The 21,793-nt window shown below is 40.5% G+C and overlaps 1 protein-coding gene across 3 annotated transcripts in view; it reads right to left on the reverse strand.

Moving 5' to 3' along the window:
- Positions 1-15,042, reverse strand: part of dscama (Down syndrome cell adhesion molecule a) — a 92,877-nt gene extending 77,835 nt beyond the window's left edge. For 2 of the 3 annotated variants that reach the window (XM_072446735.1, XM_072446734.1), the window contains exon 1: positions 14,714-15,041. In XM_072446735.1, coding sequence (XP_072302836.1) covers positions 14,714-14,756 — 43 coding nt within the window. In that variant the 5' untranslated portion in view covers positions 14,757-15,041. Of the gene's footprint in view, positions 1-14,713 lie in introns of all 3 variants that reach the window. The other variant, XM_072446736.1, reaches the window with a different exon arrangement.
- Positions 15,043-21,793: the final 6,751 nt, after the last annotated feature.

Genomic DNA, 21,793 nt, shown 5'->3' on the forward strand with positions numbered 1-21,793 from the left:
AATTCAGATAAAAAATAGTGAGCAATGTTATTAAGATATAATTGAAACGCCTCGAGCCAGAAAAGACCAAATATATTTTTTTCGCCAGCTTCAATTGCACATCATTGTAGTTGATTCGTCTAACATATGAAGAAGACAAACAAGGCTGGATTTATCACACGAGCTCGCTACTGGAGACAGAACGTGGGAGGTGGCGTGTTTGTGTTCACACTGTTGAATAATTGTCTCATTAACAGCTGTCGTCCAATAGAGATTTAACACTCGTAAATGCACGAGTGAAAATTCCAACAGAAGAAACAAGTGAACGCTGCAGAATCCATTGATAAAACTTGGAGAGGAGAGAAGATTCAAATGTGCGCTAGGTGAATCTGGGAGTGGGAGAAGAAGGAGCGGACACTTTGGTCTACATCTGAAAGGCTTTGTGTTTCATCTGATTCTGCCGTTTCTAATCAAATGTGTAACAACTGTCCAACAATATTTCATTCTTCCAACAACAAAAACAAGACAAAACTCAAATGTTTGTTTAACGGTGCAGTATGTGACTTTCCATTTGCTTTACCTGTAATCCTTTAAACATGGTGATATAATCCCCTTTTAGAAGATGTTTCGACTTTTCTGTCCATAATTATTGGAATTAATAATGACTTTCAAATGGAAGTCAAGATGAATTACCTTAGAAACCTGTTCTACCTTTGCCTGGAATGTTTCACGGTATGGAATTAAAACGTTTCTATCTCCAGTGTGATATCTTCACCAGGCTAAGTTACAAGCCAGATCTGTGGGGGTGCAATCACAGTAAGAATGCATGTTCATCATGGGATATTTTGAGCAATAAAAACAACGAAATTCAGTAAGTGCTAGGCCTACATTTGATACTATATATGGTAAAACGGTGAAAAACAATAACATCTCCATGGAGACCAGAAGGTAGTAGAAAAACACCTTTAAATATTACGGTAAAACCACAAAATTTGGAACAGAAAAGTGCCCTAAACCAGTGGAAAATGTTTTTTGATCAAATTAAGTGTGAAGGATCATTATACAAACATCTTACAGAGGAAAAAACAACAACATTTGAGAATAATACCTTCCTTATACGGTAAATGCCAGACTGTGCCAGCCCGTCTTAATCAACATCCGTTTCTCCCCAATCCAAACCACAAAGAGGAAAAAGTGATATAACTTAATTATGAATGACACATATAATGTATAATGAATGCAATTCTGTTTTTGTATGTAGTGTGTTTCAGCCGCACTGACAGGAGATGGGCCAAAAGGGAAAGGGTCCCGTTGGGTGAGTGAAGTAAAGTGAAGGGAGGGTGTTCCTCGTGTTCACTGCTTGGCACTGCCCCAGGTGTCAGCTCGTATTGGGGCAGCCCCGATAGAGGAGGAGCAGTGTGATGGAGGATGGGAGGTGACGCAGTGGTGTTCTCCCCCCTTTGTGCTCTCAAGGGCAGCAGACACACGTGGGTCAAGGGGAGGGCAGTGTCAGTGGAGGAGGGGAAGTGTCATGTCTGGACCAGCGCTGATAGAGAACACTCTAGTATCAACACATTGGTACAAGAGGTACAAAACGCTGCAGTGATAGTGGAAAGTGGTCATGAGCTTATGGAGCTCCTTTGGCCTATCAGAGTGGTCAGCATCAGACAACTAATCACCGACAAACTTATTCAGCCACCATTGTGCGAAGACAAAGTGAAAAATGCTGGGTAGTGGTCTGTGTCAGGCCCAAAGACACAACAACATATGCATCTAAGGGGCATCAACGTTCACCTTCCAACTTGAGTACTGTAACTGTGTGTATTAAAGAAGTCATATTATGCTTCAGTCTGGTATGTGGTTATAATCTATGACACCCGTGGATCATTATTCTATATTTTGGAACGTCACCATAAACGTCATGACCAGGACACTCTTATAAAATAGATTAACCTCAATAAGACATTTCTTATTATTGTTTCTGTTTAAATATAGGTTTAAAATATATAGGTGTAGGTGTAGAAAATGGGGATTTTCTGAGCAATGGCATCTCGGTTGCAGAAGAATAAAGATGACTCTAAAGCACTGCATGCACCAATCCACCCTCCACCGCCTCAGGACTCAAAGTAATACAATGTTGCTCTGTGTCTCATCCCCTGGAAACTAAATCTAAAGAAGACCGAGCGTGACCAACCGCACAGCGAAAAGTAACTTTTGTGCATACGCATGACAGGGCGTCTCAGCAAACCCCCTTGTGTGTTCGGGATAAGCAGGACCTGTGTAGATCCAATCTGTGTCGATCAACATTGATCTGAACGCGGTGCACCCTGGGTAAGTGTGCGTTTGACATTATGCCGACGGGATAAAGCTGCCACAACTCTCGTGCATCATTAGAATTAGAATTAAAAGTGTATTTATTAATTTAGCCATAGATTGATCCCTTTTCATTTAGGCTTAACCCCCTGTTTTTCCTCCTGCTGTTGTCTGTGCTCATGATTATCTTCATTATGGTGCCAGTTGACAATTTCGTTGAGTTTGTTGTCATTTATGAGTGCGTCGAAAATGCGATTTCAACCACTTTGAAGTAGTTGTTTGGTTTTACAGCAGACTTTAACTCCGCCTCTGTTGCAGCCGTTAACTCTTGTCGATCATCACTAGGCGCAGCTAAACACGAACGCGGCTAATGTGAGGGAAATAAATGCAGCCGTACAGCAAGTGGAAACACACGTGGGCGTCAGGGAAGCGGAATGAACGCCAGAAATATTAATACTCGAGTAAAATACAGATACACCTACAAGCATCATCACCATCTACATCTGTTAAGACTCAGTTAAGATACGACTTAAATTCGTTGCGCTTGAAATACACATGATCCACTTCTTAAACAAGGAAAAAGCGTCTCCAAGACCTGCTGCTGTCTGTGTCCCAGGTGAAAACTCATAACCAATCAGAGCACTCCTTGGTCAAAGGCGTCCACTGTCGATTACACGTGTTGTAATTTGTCCTGCGCGATCCTACGAGATAGAACTGCTCCAGATCAAACAGACCTTCTGCCGGCGGCTGGAGGGCATGAATCACAGGGAGCAAATGAAAAGTGAAAACAATGTACATTGTTACGAGCTATTAAAAGACAATTTTGTATAATATGTCCCCCAGTTTAATATTTAAAATTATATGTTTTATGTTACAGTATGAAAATCATTACATTTTACAAATTTAGGTTTTAGCCAATTCAAATAAAAAATGAAATTGCTGCCCGGTGGTCGAGTGGTTAAAGCACAGCACACGTGCGGCAGGCTCCAAGTGCAGCCGGTCGCAGTGTTGTGAGTTTGAATCTTGATTTACTGCATGTCCTCCCTTCTCTCATCTCCATTTCACACTTTCATCTCCTGTCTATAAAGCCTACAGGCCACAAAATCTTTAAAAAAATAAAAAAGTCTCGGTCAAGTTGGTCAATGCAATAATGATTAAAAAACATGTCCCACTAAAATATCCCACTATTTCTCAAATAAAACCTGACAAATGCCTTGTCTGAAATCCTGCTGCAGTTGCATGGAGCTCCACTCTGTCAATGCCCATCAGTGGTCATCCAAATCACCAAGCAATTTATTTAAGTAAATGTCTGATCAATACAGGCCCTCTAACACAGAGCATAAATGGCCTATGCATTAGTGTGTGCATTAGGCTTCTGATGTGTTAGAGGCTCTTTGTTCAGCCTGTATTTACCTCCACCAGCTCTATTCATCAGCCATGGATGAGTGTGCCATTGAGCTTGTGTTTTCTTGACAACATATTGCGGCTTCTGTCGGTTTGATGTCTTCCTGCTTCAGTGTCCTGCTCGTGCCTTTATTTCAACCTCTCTTACAAAATAAAAGCACCATGCTGACTAAACAATTGTGAAATATACACACACATCCAAGGTTTATGGCCCTAACCAGGATTTAAAGGGGAAATATTGTGCTAAAACTGAAATGGGCTTTTAACATTGTTTCAAGAGTGTTCATCATTGTTGTACTCAAAGTTGTATGTTTGAGTAATCAGAAAATTCCTGTTTCCACTTACCCCCCACATCCCTGAACTGATTTCAGAACTGCGAGTGATGTAGGGTTCTAAAATGTCACGTAGCCACTTTAAGAAAATGACGATCTGCTGCTTTTCACCAGGGGTCAATAGATTTGTAGACTTGTTTTATGATCATTTTAGATCAATATTGTGGTTTACAATGAACGATCTACTTATGTTATATGTCGGTGTAATCCCTCATTCGTCCAGGCGACGAGAGTTGTCAACAAACAACTCTTTCTACTTCAGGAAGGCTCCTCCCAATGGGCGGGTCTTACCACAGAACAGTATTAATATCGGAGTTCTCGACCTAAATTCTGTTATTGACAATGACTCTTGGATGAGAGTCGAAACGTCTATTTTTTCAAACTGAGTCCAGATGACTACAACTGAAGCTTTTTCTACTACTTATGTTATAGTTCAACACTAAGTACTTGGAAAAAAACATCTCGTACCATGACAAAGAAAACTATAAAAAGGATAAAAGAGAACTAGAACTAATGCAACACATGAACAGATCTAACCCTACCCTAGTCAAAAGAACTACCAAAACTACTCCAACATTTAGAAAAGCAGAGATCTAGAGTATTTAAAGACTTGGCGGTGACTGGCTCGTGCCCACAGTGCAGCCTGGCCGAGTCACTGAGCTGTAAGGGGCTGTGGTGGGCAATGGGGCAGCTCCACCAGGGCAGAGTTGTAATTAACACCGAGCCGAGCGGAGACGGCCGAGGACAGGCCGGGCTCAGGGTGACAGAGACCTCATGTCCACAAGCCTGCCCCGGCCCTCTCTCTGCCCTCAGGCGCTACCCAGTTTGCCCTAAAGACTAACACGCTCTCCTCCTGCAAATCAGCGCTTTCCCAATTTGCTCTCATGAATAATGTGCAGCTAAGTGCGGCGCGGCGCTATGTAAAACCAATGATACCAGCTCTGATGTCAACTCTCTGGAGGGCCACACGAGAGGCGCTGGAGTGGTCCCGCTTGATGCCTATAAACGCTCATTTACATGCGCGCCAACAGGAGGGGGGAGTCCCGGGCACACTCAAGACCTTAATCAGTTACATCAGCAGAGCAAACGGACCCGGCGCTACAAATCAACACAGACACATGACAGTGACTGGGACGAGGGAGGGCACGAGAGTAAACAAGGCAGGAGCTATATGAGGCTAATCTGCATGGGCACATCCAAAGAGGAGAAGAGCGGGGAAAAACAGCCACATGAGGGATTCATAATGCTCCATTAGCCTTTTTAAGTGACACAGCACGGAAATGACAGCGTGCACCCGGCGTAGCATCTTCTGATATTATTCCACATGGATATAAGTGTGAATCAGAGACAAGACGCGGCCTCCTCGACAACAAACTGAACGCATTAGCCGGGACAGTGCGGAGAGCTGCTTATATAAGGCTATTACAGACGACGACGACGAAAGACAGTGTGCAAATGCAGTGCTTTTGAGAGGTGAGGAGTGGATTTATCCTGACTCAGTGAGAGGAGAAGGAACTAAGCCACAGGTGAAGATACAGCAGGGACATGGAGAAGACAAGCAGCAGGAGGATTAGCAGAAGACTGACAGCCCACAGATCATCTCCATACTTATAGCCCGTAGCAGAGAATGAGCACCTATAGACGGCATAATAATAGCTCCAAAAGGCCGTATATAGAGAAGTTATAGAGATGACAGGTTGGAACATTGAGGGAGGATTTAGAAGACAAATGTGAAAATGGTGATTGAACATGCAGAGCACACATACAAAGACTTATTTTTATTTAAGAAAGCCATGAGTGCAACAAGCAGAGAACGGAAAGATTAGTGAAATGAATACGTTCCAGAGGCTTTGAGGTGAAAACGTAATGTAACAATATCAAAATTAGCACAAAAAAGCACAAAAAAACATCTCACAGTACAACATTATTTATTAATTTTCTTTTAAAATTACTTTACAAGTCTTTGGTGTGAATCATAACAATCCAAAGAATTAAAAGTACTTAAAAAAAGGTTATTTCTCGTCTGTTTGAATAATGCTGCTTATTAATATATTGTGTGTATAATGGTAAGACTTTTGACAGTTCAATATCACAAAAACCCTGCAAAACCTACAATTGTAGTTTTACAATTCTCTAATTTTTTTTTCTTTTCCAAACCAGTTTTGGCTTAATCTTTCATTATCGCAATAATGACTAAACCAGGGATAAACCAGACAATGGTTTATCCCTGGTTTAGTCCTGTTTTTGTCTTGCTTGTCAATTCCAAGGAAATGTGTTAAAACGTATCATAGTATTGAATATGTGAAAGGACTGTAAAATGTCCGACACGAGTGAAGAAATATAAATGTAGACATATCTTCAAAACAACATCCCTCTCCACGCTGCTGTTCTTAGAGTGATATTAAATAGTCGGAATAAGTGACAGTGGAGGGCAAATCTACGTCCGCGGGTTAAATGGGATTGTGGGTCAGATGACTAGACACCGCCGCAGTCATTCTCATCTCTCTGGTGCCCCCCTCCCCCCCTTTACGCCCACTCACTGACTCCGCCCCTACACCCACTCTCTCCCATCCATGCAAACCCCCCCTCCTCACAGCCTCCATTTGCCTCAGAGCTAAGACTATTTCATCTTGAGTAACCCCACTGCAGGAGAGAGCACGGGCCTTATTTCAGCTAAGCAAACACATGGGGAGGGACGATTAGGCATGGGGATCAGTGCAGGCTATGAGGAGTTTAGACCTTTTACTATTACAGAGAGGAAACAATGTGCTGATATCACTTCATGGCTCTTGTAGTATCACATCATTTAAAAAGTGAAATAGATATGCTATAAGAGTGTCTAATTTAAGGTTAGGGTTATATATAACGATATACGATGAATGACGTTGATGAGATCAAGGTTCAGTCATTTCTAATCAAAGGATTTGTTCAGACTTTGGAGGAATGAATTGAACCCTTTTGTGTCGGTTAAATGCAGATGAAGTTTGTCTTGTTACGGTTTAAATAACATTGGAAGCTTTTTGTGTTTTTATTCATTAAATATAAATATATATTTGGACAAAATAAATTTGAATCGAAAATAGTGATGATTTTTATTCTTTTCGTCACATCACACACCCCTAACGTGCTTTTATCATATACATATTGTTATGACATGACTATTTGTTTCAGTGCCTTTGAATGGACTGAATGTACTGTTATTATAATAAGCTGTGGCTTACCGTTCCACAAGTTATCTTCAAAAAAGCCAAAAAGTACATTCTTCCTGTTAAATTATTTGTGTTTTTTGTCAATCACTATGCCACTGATCCATTTGAAAACCTGTGGATAAAAATAATTACAAATGCTGTTATGCAAACTATTTCATTAAAGATTGACATTCTTTTAAGTAAACCCGATCATGATTATAAAACCTAAGCATGTAAGTGCATGAATGGGGCCTCATTATTTAGTCCAATGAACCTGTCTATACATTGCTGCTATAAATCACTGTGACGGATACACGCTCAATTGAGACTAACAGACTGGCTGAGAAAATGGCAGCAATGTACATTAAAGCTGCACTCTATCTGCAGCTCAGGCCAGCCATCCTGGATTAATCATGTTTTGTATGATTATCAGCCTAGTGCATCACTGTGTACTTACTGCTGCGTTCTACCTATAGCGACGCAACAGCAGTGGCTTTATGGGCCTTCTGCAAACACCAGCGACATATCCACAACGTTTAGTGCCCAGGATTAATGGAATTATAATTTAATCATCTGATCAAACAATAATTAGCATAATCAGCGCAGGGGCAGGGAACAAACGAGCACAGACGCCAGGGAGAGCTACAGGCCACAGACTGTCAATGCGACGTTTGTGCAGATTGCTGGAAAATGTAACATATTTTGAGGCTGGAAACAGAACGCGAATCCCGGTAGCGCAGTTAAGGCTAATGTTAATTAATACATCCGGAGATAGCCACAGGGAGGATGAATGTGGCGACTTATTTCTGCTTGTGTTAACAGAAATGACAAGATGGTTTAGGTTTATGATTTAAAATAAAAGACTGTTAAGTATTTAAAGCAGTAAATATGTGGAAACTTAAAAACAGACAAAACATAAACTTCAATGTCGTTGTGTTGACAGTCTTATCAGTTAAATAGATGAGATAAGATTTGTCAATGACCTACTGTGCAAAAGACTGAAAGGATTTTATCTGCACTTCTCTATCTTCTCCCCAAGTAAATTTTCATTATTTCTGTTTTATCTGTTTGAATTGTGATTTTAATGCATATTTTCCTGTTATGGACCAGTGTGTATGAATTACTTTCTGTACCAATTGCGCTCTACAAATGAACTTGTCTTGTCTAATTTGTTTTTTAAGAGAGACCAAAATAAACCTACGCATCAATGTCATTTAAAAACAACAACCAAAATATTAAAAATGATTAGAAATATTAGGAAAGTAAAAGAAATTAATAAAAATAAAATGTTTAACTCACATTTAGATTATTCTGTTTATTTTGATTTGTTTTTCTGGACCGGAGACATTATTTGACAGGACAACTGTAGCACGAAATGGGGAGAGAAAGAGGAGAGACATTCGGCAAATGGTCCAGGCCAGGAATCAAACCAATGACACTGTGGTGGCAGCAACCACAGTGTCTTTAACCACTAAATCATCTTCAAAGCACTCAAACTGATTTTCAATTACTTAAAAAACAAGAAAAGAGCAGTAGTTTTAACCACAGCAACATTTTAAATTATTCAATACCATCGAGCCAGCAAACCTTTAAAGCAGCATTGATTATTAGAATTAGACAATGATAAAAAGATGTTCTGAGCTTTATCTCACAGGCTTTGGACCCTCAGCCTCAGAACTGACCTGCTATTCTACAATGAACATGTCATGATAATAACTAACACAATACATCCACTAAATGTTGCAGCGTTTTTGCAGCTGGGTTTTTATTGTATGATTTCTTTTTTCCCAGCAGAATACTGAGGGACAATTCTGTCAATAAATACATTTGACCAAATTCCGGACAACCATGAAACGCTTTTGCATCTCTTTATCAGGTGAAGAAATATGGAATGACTTGAGCCTTAAATTGAGCCTGAAATTTAAGAAGAAATATAAAAGAAATGATAAAATAATGAAAAGTGTTCAGTTGTTTTTCATGTTTTTCTGTTAATTTGTTGAATACATTAATAACGCGTAGCAGGAAAATTGACATTTTTCATTAGGAAAGAGGGTGGGATTAAATAAACTGGACTGTGTTAACTTAAAAGCACAGCACCCTTCATTTTGACATCTTGTGCTTTTTGTGACTTGTTATTTATGTGTGTAAAGTAAATTCATCAATGCATTCATGTCTGATCGATAAAAAGTATTGAATTAATGCTTTAGCCTCATCAGATATAAGAGTTTGTACAGATGCCAAGACACGACCGGTGCCTTGGCAGAGCGCTACTTCCTCCCTGTGCTTTAGATTGTTATCTCTTGATTGTTATGAATGTTTTTAATTGTCATATTCCAAAATTATACTCTACAATTATCTAGTCCCCATAATAATTGTCCCTTCTGTAATTTTGCCATAACTATTGTCTCATTTTTGACATTACAGACCAAATCTCTTCGTTCAGTGGCTTATGAGCGGTGAGTCCAGTACTTCCACATGCACGAGGGCCTGATACGACTGTGAGAGCGTTAGATACAGCGCCATAACAACAATAGCCTGCTCCATGTGTGTCTCTGTGCTTCCCTCGCTCGCCCGCGCTTCCTCCGCTTTTTCTGCCTCACTACCCACTATTATCTCCTTAAGCACTCTGGCCTGGGTTAAATACAACCTTTAACAGTTCAATGTGCAGCCATTAGCATATGCGCTGCTCTCAAGTCGTTGGAAACGCCAAACGGCGAAAGGCAATGGACGCAGGCGACAGAACAGGGCGCAGGATGTGGTTTGGAGTTGGAACGGAAAAGTAGAAATATGTCACGTGCAACTAAGCCATCGTAATCAAAGCTCGATGAAAGTTGATTTTTTTTAGAACTTGAAATAAACCAGGTGATGAGATTGATATGTTTGAACATAAAAAATGCCATGTAATGTAATTATGCGTAATATGTAATGAAAGCAACAAATCTTAAGTTTAAATGTCTAAATATGAGTATTTTCTATGCAAGCTAAGTCCGTTTTGAGAAAAAGAATGAAATGCTACATTTAGTTGACATAATTCATCTGTTTCCTGTTGTTTATCGATGCCAAAATGATATGTCGCCATGTGTAAACAAATTAAATTATAGAAGCTTTCTGACTTGGGTCATTCTCTGACAATGATAAATAAGGACAGTAATAGACAAGATGATGAATTATTTGTGCCAGTCCCAAACCTGGATTAACTGAGAGATGGATTACAAATAGAATCCTTTATAATTGTGCCAACAGTGTACTAAGACTGAACTTTTCAGCAGGATCCCAGCAGGTTAAGAACCACTTAGGCAAGTCACTGCTGGCATCGCAGCAATGTTTTCTGTTAAAAGGGGCATCTTATGCTAAATTGACTCAAATTAGTTTTTAACCAAATTAGAATGATGTTTGCTCATCATTTGTATTTTGATTGGTTCGTGCATGATTGAATAATGCTGTATTGTCCTGCATTTGAGACTTGAGCGCTCGGACAATGTCAGTTTTCACATACCCCCTATCCCTGCCCACCTCTCTGTATTTACTTAGAATTATTTTTGTTTTAAAACAGACTCTGGGTCAAACATGTAGGGTTCAAAAACACCATATAGTCATTTTTCAACAGTAAAAACGAGTAAATAAATGTAAATCTTCTTGCTACGGTGAAGTGCCACTATGAGGAGGTGGGACTTTTCCGATCTGCCGTTTCGAACAGGAAGTCACTGGATCTATTGCTTTAACTGAGCCTTTTTAGATAAACAGTGTGGTTTACAGTAAACTAAATGTAAAATCACCATCTAAGAATGGTATAGTTTAATTTTGAACAGTCAAAAATAGAGAAATATGTCTCCTTTAAAGCTTGTCCATGGACAGGCCAGTCTGCCACCCCCGGTTAAGGCCCACATAAATATAGCTGTCCCACATTGTGTTGACTGGTGCTGATCTTAATGGGCGACTGAGGGGCTGGGCTTTGTTGGTGCGACCGGCTCATCTCTGCCTGCTTCATGTGAAGAGACAGATGCAAACCAAAAGACTGTTCCATGCAGACCTACTTTACCCCATAGCACAGACCTGACCTTGTGCGGGTTTGACAGTTCCTTAATGGGGAAAAGGGAAGTCTCACAGTGAAAATATATAATGCACGATTTTAATATGTTTGTGCTAATTACATGTCCATATAATCTTTGCATGCCATTTGTAAGCATGCACTGTAAAGCTTGATCAAACAACACGAGACATAAGTCACTTAGAAAGTCAGCCTATAGTATAATATATATACCAGATCAAATGTCTTCAGTTTCTATCTTTTTTTTACTTTTTTTACTACAATCCCAACAGAACAAGATCAGAGAGAGGCTTTTGCTTTTAACCAACTGGATTTCAGCACTGAAACGGGCTCCCAAATGTGCGACTCGTGTAAAGGCCATTCTGCCTTCTGATTGGATAATCATCTTGAGAACCAAAACACCAAAAGGAAACATTAGCAACTTGACCATCATGACCAATGTTTTTGAGATTAAGAAAAAGTCCATATCACAAAAATACAGTTTGTTAGTAAAAGCAATATTTGATTGGTTCATGTTTATCTGGGGAGAGCTGTCCCAGATAAGTCATGTTTATGAAATTGTAAACAAACATTCTACAAACCCTCCATTAAAAATACAATAGTTACATTGTTATTCTTGTCACAGATTTAAAGTGGCAATGGCATTTGATATCTGATAAAGCCTAAATATTCAACATCTGACAAAGTTCATGTGCCTTCTCTCCAGCAGCTCCTCGTGATCCTAATCCCAAAGGCTAAAAATACACTGGCGCAGAATAATATTAAATGCCACGCTTGGGCTTTATATATTTACACAGCTTATTAATGTCCAATTGAGCATGTGTAAGATTCATCCTTATGGCACAGCTGCGCAAAAACATTATGCCATTTCCCCAATTTCATCTCTTCATAACTAGCTCTATGTTGTCGCTATTCCATTTAGGTTTTTAATAGACACTTTTGCAAGAGCACTTCAAGGGCTCAAGCACCACTGGAGTGAACTCTACGGCAGATTTCGCTCTCGATTGTTTATCTCCACTGGCTCTACGAGCTTGCAAATGCGTGCTTAAATTGGCCAAAGGCAATTCAAAGCAAAATAGGGTTTGGGCTATAGTGCTATTGAAAAATACCCAGAGCATTACAAGAGCAGGCATGAGTAAAATGTAAAATGCATGTAAGTAGAAAGCAAAAAAGGTCTGAGGATAATTTTCAACATAAAACCGCGTCCTATTTGTAGGTATGGGCGCAGAGATGTAACCAATGTATTTCCAGGGTCACCTGAATGGAGTGCGGAGTTGCTGAGTCCAACACTGCAGCACTCATTACCCATGTCTCCATAGAGACCAGCTCAGCAGCCCGCACCGCACCGGACCAGAGCCCTAAAAGCCTTTATTTCAGGAAGCAACACGGTCCACAAGAGGTGCACAATGTTCTATTCTGATGGAAGCCTGTTATTACCGCTAATCTCTCCCAGCTCTATTCATTAAAACATAAGTGCAGCGCAAAAATACACTTTGTCCGAACGACAATCAAGGCCTTTTATTCCGTGAACCCTGTTCTGTGCACCACACGGAAATTCACCACAACACACAAAATGCTAAATTGAAATATGTTGTAATTCTCGCCACCATAGTTGTATTTTTGAAATCAATAAGAAAAAAAGGTCGGCACGGAATGAACCAATGTGGACCAATGGTTCTGCATCAGCAGCGCCGCGGAGAAAACCCTTAGCATAGCGTACATCACAATTACAAGTGGCTACGCTGCCATTCAAAGTTTCTATGTAGAATGTCTGTAGCAGCAGCGGAAGCAGCAGCCATTTTGCAACGCCAAAGAGACTAGAAGAGTCGTGCAGGGGAGCAAAAGCAACGAAACAGGCTAACGCTAGGGATGTGCACTGGGGGGGATTTGAAATGGGCATCAGCAGAAGAGCCCTGAGGAAATTGACACGCTTTGACACGACCATGAGTCCAGTTTCTTTTTTTCTTTTTTTTGGGGGGGGGTCTCTGCACTATGCGTCCGCCATATATCTAACAACAGCTTTCATTAAAACCCCAGTCACAAAATGGTTTTCCTTCTTGACATGTTTGCTTGACGCATCCACTTTTCACTCGTCCACTCTTATCCTTCGAACCCTCGTCTCACCAGTCGAGCCCATTCGAAAACCTATAAATGCCCCAATTCTTTTGCTATCTGCCCTCCCATACACGCACACATCCAACCCTCCACCCCATACAGCCCCTGTCCTCCTCGCTGCCCCCCTCCAACGCACACCCCATACAATCGCTTGGTGAAAACGCAACATCGAGAACATCACAATGAAATTTCTCTTTTGTGGAAATGACTTTGGGTAATTTTAAAGGCTGCGTGCTGGTCTGAAGAGATAAGGATTTGTCTGTTGTTGTTTTTTTTCCCTCCCCAATCTAAAATGACTCCATGTCTGCGCTTCTAATATGGCGGGTGAAGAGCCATAAAAAGCACAGCCAACCTATTTTGTGTTTTCCTCCTGCAAAATACTCGATGAAACTGGTCTGATTTATGCAAAAAAAAATTTTCAGATTGTGCAGTGTGTCCTGATTAAAAATAAAATCAATAGCCTTTTGCACCTTTCATCTCGTATTGAAGGAAACAGAGGCGCATTTTTCTTATCTCAAATTTTATCTCAGAGAAACATTTGAGAATTAGAATTTCACTCTAATTTGCTGTACATAAATTGTTTGCATTGATTTAAGTGCTTTATTTCTTGTACTTGAATACAGACGGACCGAAAGATTAGAGATTAAGTCTAAGAAATGCAGATTACACCACGTCAACATGAAAATGTGCATGGACAAAAATCTGAAATACTCATGTTTTTAAACAGAGCAAAATCTATTAAAATCAATTGCTTCATTTGATCCAATTTAGAATTAACAAATGATCTAAAGAAAATGGTGGAAGGCTGAGGCCCAGTGCAGTGCAGTGAATAAACAAGCCTTAATCAGAGCTACTACGAATCAAGGTAAGTGAATGAATGTATTCTGAGGCCTGTAGTAGGCCATCATAAATTGTAATCAAATTAGAATAAAATGTTAATAAAATGATTTGAAATATTTAAGACTGAGTGCATCGCCAGCTGAAGCTATCAATACTGATCATGGGATGTCACTCAGGATGTTTCCATTTTGATGGAGAACCTGAAACTCAGCTTCTTAAAAGCTCTTGTTTAAAAGGCTCAGGTGGTCAAAGCTTGCTATTCTCATGCTCTATGAAGGTTAACGCAACTGTTACCCCCTTTCCCCCTCCCCCTGAAAAGCTCTCCAATGCTTCTGTCAGGACATAGCAACAGCCTGTTCCTGCGCGCATCTTCAGCACCAGAAAGGACCAGGCTCTTTGCTTTTACAACCCCACTTTAGATCTTTTCTGACGTGCCTGGGTGCAGTTTATTCTAAGTGGAAAGTTGCATTAAAAACAAAATGCATAAAACCTACCATTCAGGATGCACTGGGAAAAGATAAGAGCCAATATCCACATGCCCCGCTCCGTTCAAAATCCAATGATGGTGCTTTTTCTCTTCTTCCCTCCTGTACTATCTTGATAAATTTCCTTATTCTTCTCTTATGCGTTTCCGTTCGTTCAAATATATTTATCAACAAGTCCAAATGAAAAAAAGAAAGGTAGAAAGAAGAGCTTGTGAAGTGGCCCCTCTCTCCTTCCCTTCCCTCTCTCTCTCTCAACCCAAGAAGATGAAGCGCAAGAGCACAAGAGGAGGAGATTTTCACGGGCTTCTCCGACCCTAGTCGCTGCTGCTGCTGCTGCTGCTGCTGCTGCTGCTGCTGCTCTGATTGTCTCCCTGTGCAGTTGAGGACACACTCCAGCTTTGGAGCGGAGTGACCGCAGCGCACTGGGGCCTCAGTGCATGCGTCCCCCCGCGTCCTGGAGCATGAGGGAGCGTGGCACGGTGCACTCCGGTCCAGGTGGGTTGCGTCTGCTCTCACTGCCCCGCGTATTCTTCTGCTGCTGAGTCACAAGCATAGGACAAACTGACCTATGCGCGCAGCTCCAACTCAACAATCACCCAAAAAAAAGAAGGAGAAAATGAAAAAAGACGTGCGTAAAAGAGTCATGCCAGGTCTGCGTAAAAAGGCGTAAAAAGTTGGGATTTTTCTCTTCAATATTTTGTCTTTTAGAGTTAATTGTTAGCTGCACTGGGAAGTCATCATTCTCTCTTCCCCATCGCCTCTCTCCGCCCGGGGAGCAACAAGCACACGCATCTTCCCCGCCGACTGCAGCCGCGCGCACACATACATACACCAGACTGCGCACCGCACTGCCTCCCTGCTGCCTGCGCTCAGAACCTGCCCTGCCTCGCTCCTCGCGGAACAGAAAAGACCAGCTCCTCACTCTCCCCGTGCAGCCGACGCTTCTCCACCTCCCCCTCCTCCCTCTCTCCCTCGCTCTCCATCTCTCTCTCTCTCTCTCTCTGTCCGTTTCTTTAAAAGGTGCAGCAGGGCGGATGAGAGGGAGGAACGAGGTCTTTTACAGATGCTCTAATAAGCTTGTGTTTTAGTGTCCGGTCAGAGAATACTAGTGCGTGTTAATGAGAGGAGAGGTAAGGGTGGGGGTGGGGGGGGGGCGCACCTGACCAGAGGAGACCCAACGCAGGCGTGTTAAGATGGAGAGAGGAGGCGGTGGGAAATCGGAGGGGAAAATGCTAAATTGTCTTAATTGGAGGACATCAAATCCAGTCTTTGAACCTTGGATAATTTATGAGTCCCCAGGGACGGTTTTTGTTTTGGGGCGGGGGCGGGAGAAGAAGGGGGTCCTGGCACGCATTAGCCTCCTATTCATTAATTGACCTTGACAAATATAAGCAGCCAGCGAGCCCCCTCCAGTGCACCAGGGGGCATCAAACGCCGGCCATGTCAGACTTCAACAGGCTCTCACCCCCTGCAGGAGAGCACCTTCATTCTGCATCATAACAGTGCAGGAAGAGCAGGCTGTGATGTCACACCCGTGCAAACATAAGAGGTGTGTGAACACTTTCAGGATTATGAGAAGGGACAGCCACACTGAGGTTATAATCATTTAAAATATGCATTGTTAGTGTCAGAAATATGTGTGCCGTATCCTACTAAAAACACACACCGTTTAAAATAATGTGTTTGAAATATATGCTCTATATTTGATCGAACAAATGCATAAGTGAAAGAAGTACTCAGTTTAGTAAAAGTACAGATACAGTGGGGGGAAAATTACTCGAAAAGAAAAAAGTATCCAATAAAAAAATATACTACCTGTTTAAAAATGTCCTTTAAGTGTAAAAAGTACAAGTATTTCATAAAGATTTTGAGAACAATTAAAGTGTTAAATGTAGTGATTTTGATGAAGATTTGTTTTTCATATGAATAATTGGTGTATCTTTTTATTTGCATCATGAAGGTGCTTAAACTTCACAAACCATATGAAGTACTTCTATTTTTCAGTTCAGTGTAAAAATGTTGAGTATAATTTTCAGAAACCTGCTCTCAAATGTTGTGAAGTCAAAGTAAAAAGTACTCAATGTAAAGATTACTTCACTTTTAAAGGAATTTTTCAAAATACAATCAATTTGTTGAACTTTTGAGGTTTTCTAAACAGATTTAGAATGATCTTGAGCTTTATCAGAACTATAAGACCACACAGTAACATAAAGAAAGTACTATTATTCTGTGTAAAAATAAAAAAAAAACTATGTTTCAGTGTGGTATCAATAATGTGTAATTCACATGTTCTAGTGCACATGATAAACATTAGAGTAATTTACATGAGTGAATATGAAAGTCAGAGGGAGGGGCCAATTAGCAAAGATGTTCTCTCTATTTTGCGATGTCTGTTACAGTGTACAGACTCTTTGTACAAACTATGACTCACATAATAAAATCTCATTCACATTTTACACTGTGGAACCAGTTTCCTGCAAAACCCTGACACAACAGTGTAAGTGCACTGACTCCTCTGCTCCAGAATGGCCCGTTTATGCAGAGATGGAGCGAGAGAGGGAGGCAGGTTTCCTCTGTGCGCCTGGATACACTGTCTGTCTCTCAGGTTTATTCTCCACATCATACTGCACATGCACAGCACCCAGTACAGGGCCCTGTCAGCGCCTGTCTGCACCCGCTCATGGCTACACCATGACAGCAGTCTAAAATAAAACTCATCATTAGCTCTGCAGCTGCATGCGCACAGTCAAATAGCCCTGTCTTCCACACATGAAGTAAACAATCTATTCTGTGTTGTCTGCCATTTGTCTTTTTGCATATTATATATATATTAAACGAGATACATTATGCTGTTGTTGCCATCCGGCTGTCGCTGCGCACGTGGCCAATCAAAATCAGATCATAGAAAAATCAGATAGCCAATAATTAGATCTAGTTTTGGTGTGTGCTGCAGAAAAGAAATCTGATCATCGAAAACTCCTGGTGATCTGTGTCAGATTTTTAGAGTAACTTTTGTATTTGGAATAGTACAATGAATTTTATGCTTTTTTATTTTTGTCTTTGCCACATTAGTTTGCCTTAATATTTCCCTGTCAAAAGGAAATAAATAAATCAGATTACTCACATCAGATGTAATCGTCAACATGACATTTCAATAATCTGATAATGATCAAAGCCACTGTGTCACGTCTTTTGAAGTCTTAATCTAGGCATTGTTCAGACAAATGAAGGTCTAACACGTTCAGTCCGCCCCAGGGCACTCGCAACTCCACAAGTTTCCTCTACAAGACGAAGGAGTGAATTAAACAACAAGAGAAAAGGCATTATGCAATATTCATATCTTAAAAATCATAAATATTTATCAATCGCGAGTTCCTAATCATTGAATTCGAGTAGAGAACGTAATTGGCCATATCTAGCTCCTCCCACCGCTGATCCCCTTTCATAAACATGCTCCTATTGTTTTGCCCACACCATATGCCGCGTTATTATCCACGCACTGGTCTGTGAATAACAGTATTTGCACCGTTTGGACACAGACCGGATTAAAACTGGTCCTGAAGAGCTCAATCCCTGTGGCTCTAATCCGCGCTCTGAGGTGCTGATACATATGCCACGAGGTTATGATCAGAACAGATCTTATCCACTTAAAATCTGGTTTAATAGTAAACAGCTCAGGCCGCTTATGAGGCTCGTTATGCTTATTTCCAAAACGATGGGAGAAAAATATTCATCTTAAATGTTTCTGATGTTAAATGATGTAAACTAATGAGACATTTCCCGGTTTGATGCCTCTGTAAACTGCATCAGCATCAGAATCCCCTTCACTGCATAATAGATCAGCTCTTTCCCGTGTGTTGTCTATATATTTACACAGTCTGTTTAAAAGGCTCTTTACTTATAGACAAATTGACACTGGTTAAACTCTAATATTCAATTGGTTTCCACACTCGCATGCTATGAAGAGGGCATTCAATTAACACAGTGACTGGTCTAATCACATTTATAATACAGTTTAATTGCGGGAAAAGTTCATTTGTCTGCAAAAGATTAGCTTTGTGGAAATGCTAAGATGAATTTATGATTCCAACTTGAGGTGATGATGAACTTGTTGAACATTTTACGACGCCACAGTAAATTTAGATCGCCGAGCGCCTCATTTAAATGTTATGTAGTGTTTGCATATTGAGCAAGCCACTGCATTACTGAGGGAACGCTGTCTATTAATCTTAATAACAGAGCCTCGTATTCCCCGGGGCTTACTTTTATAGCTCGTATTAACAACACAGTAGTTTGATTATATTGTATACGGAGAGTAAATATATATACGTGATAATGCCTTTAAGATTAACACTTCGTCTCAATCAGCGAGCCGTGAGAATACAGGGAACAGTGAAATTAATAATTCAACAGATGAGTTAGAAACAGCAGGATGTACGTATATTTCTACCACCATTTTATAAGAGCAGCTGTGAATCCCTCTCTTTGCTCATAAATTGCTCACGGATCTTGAGATACAATTCAAGTTTAATGAGTGGACATGTCTGCAGAATACAGAGATGGAGAAAGCGTGTTCCCTTTGGAGTCATTCACTGCCATTTCAAGGACAGAAAGTGCTGTGTGTGTATAAAGTATAAAGAAATGCATTTGGTTTGCATCTGAAGAGCATAGCACAGGCCTCCATGAATCAAACATTTACAATATTGTGAAAAGGTTGCATTACAGTGAGGTTCAAAAGTGCGAGCAGACTCTTAAATATGATGCTCACATATTAAAGCTGGGGCCCCCAACTTTTCCTCCCAAATGATACGTTGTAGAATCAAAAAACGGTCAAAATGAGACTCATGTCGAAGCATTTTATTGATCGCAAACCCGGAAGAGAGAGCCTGGGCTGTGCTTCACTCTAAAAACATGGTTCCAGATCTCAACAGGTGAGATCAGATGTAACTTTATGATTTAAGGCAATTCTTGTGCCAAAAAAAGTGATTAAAATCCCTATTAATAAAATGTAAAAAGTGCTACTGAATGTAACTAAATAATTCTAGTTTGTGACAGTTGGGAACAGTATAAATCCATTCTTCCTCCTGTGACTGTAAAGCGTGCCTCTTTAAAGGAAGTGTTATCTGTGCATGTGACTGTATAAGTGCTGCTTAACAAGGCTGAAAAACACTCATCAGGTAGTGACCACCTGAGTGGACAAAGCCCCTGATGACCACCTTCTGATCCATACATTGATCCCATCATTGACCACAGCGTCTCAGGCTCTGAGTGGACACTGACACTGAGGTCATCCAGAGGTAACAGCAATTTAACACTATTGAGAACGTGTGAACTTTTAAAGATGCTGTTATTAAAGCCACTTCCGAACAAGAGTTCTTCTATTCAGGGTAAGTTTGGAATGAATTTAATTCTTGGGGCAATAATCATTTGTCTCTGAATAAGGCTCAAGTAACGTTTAACATTGTTGCATTGCATGTAATTGTACTCTGACATTAGTAGCGAGAATACAAATGAGTCCTCTTTTCTGTTGTCATGTATACAGTATGTCATGTGTATGGTATGTCATGTATACGGTATGTCATGTATACGGTATGTCATGTGTACGGTATGTCATGTATACGGTATGTCATGTGTACGGTATGTCATGTATACGGTATGTCACGTATACGGTATGTCATGTGTACGGTATGTCATGTATACGGTATGTCACGTATACGGTATGTCACGTATACGGTATGTCATGTGTACGGTAAGTCATGTGTACGGTATGTCATGTGTACGGTATGTCATGTATACGGTATGTCACGTATACGGTATGTCATGTGTACGGTATGTCATGAATACGGTATGTCACGTATACGGTATGTCATGTATACGGTATGTCATGTGTACGGTATGTCATGTATACGGTATGTCATGTGTACGGTATGTCATGTATACGGTATGTCATGTATACAGTATGTCATGTGTACGGTATGTCGTGTATACGGTATGTCATGTATACGGTATGTCATGTATACGGTATGTCATGTATACAGTATGTCATGTATACGGTATGTCATGTATACAGTATGCCATGTATACGGTATGTCATGTGTACGGTATGTCATGTATACGGTATGTCATGTATACGGTATGTCATGTATACAGTATGTCATGTATACGGTATGTCATGTATACGGTATGTCATGTATACAGTATGTCATGTATACGGTATGTCATGTATACAGTATGTCATGTGTACGGTATGTCATGTATACAGTATGTCATGTGTACGGTATGCCATGTATACGGTATGCCATGTATACGGTATGTCATGTATACGGTATGTCATGTATACAGTATGTCATGTATACGGTATGTCATGTATACAGTATGTCATGTGTACGGTATGTCATGTATACGGTATGTCATGTATACGGTATGTCATGTATACAGTATGTCATGTATACAGTATGTCATGTATACAGTATGTCATGTGTACGGTATGTCATGTATACGGTATGTCATGTATACAGTATGTCATGTGTACGGTATGTCATGTATACGGTATGTCATGTGTACGGTATGCCATGTATACAGTATGTCATGTGTACGGTATGTCATGTATACAGTATGTCATGTGTACGGTATGCCATGTATACGGTATGCCATGTATACGGTATGTCATGTATACGGTATGTCATGTATACGGTATGTCATGTATACAGTATGTCATGTGTACGGTATGTCATGTATACAGTATGTCATGTGTACGGTATGCCATGTATACGGTATGCCATGTATACGGTATGTCATGTATACGGTATGTCATGTATACAGTATGTCATGTATACGGTATGTCATGTATACAGTATGTCATGTGTACGGTATGTCATGTATACGGTATGTCATGTATACGGTATGTCATGTGTACGGTATGCCATGTATACAGTATGTCATGTATACAGTATGTCATGTGTACGGTATGTCATGTATACAGTATGTCATGTGTACGGTATGTCATGTATACGGTATGTCATGTGTACGGTATGCCATGTATACAGTATGTCATGTGTACAGTATGTCATGTGTACGGTATGTCATGTA

Source organism: Eucyclogobius newberryi, unplaced genomic scaffold (genome assembly GCF_026437365.1).
Source record: "Eucyclogobius newberryi isolate DKJ021-1_F unplaced genomic scaffold, fEucNew1.0.hap1 SCAF_15, whole genome shotgun sequence".
Taxonomy (NCBI): Eukaryota; Metazoa; Chordata; class Actinopteri; order Gobiiformes; family Gobiidae; genus Eucyclogobius; species Eucyclogobius newberryi.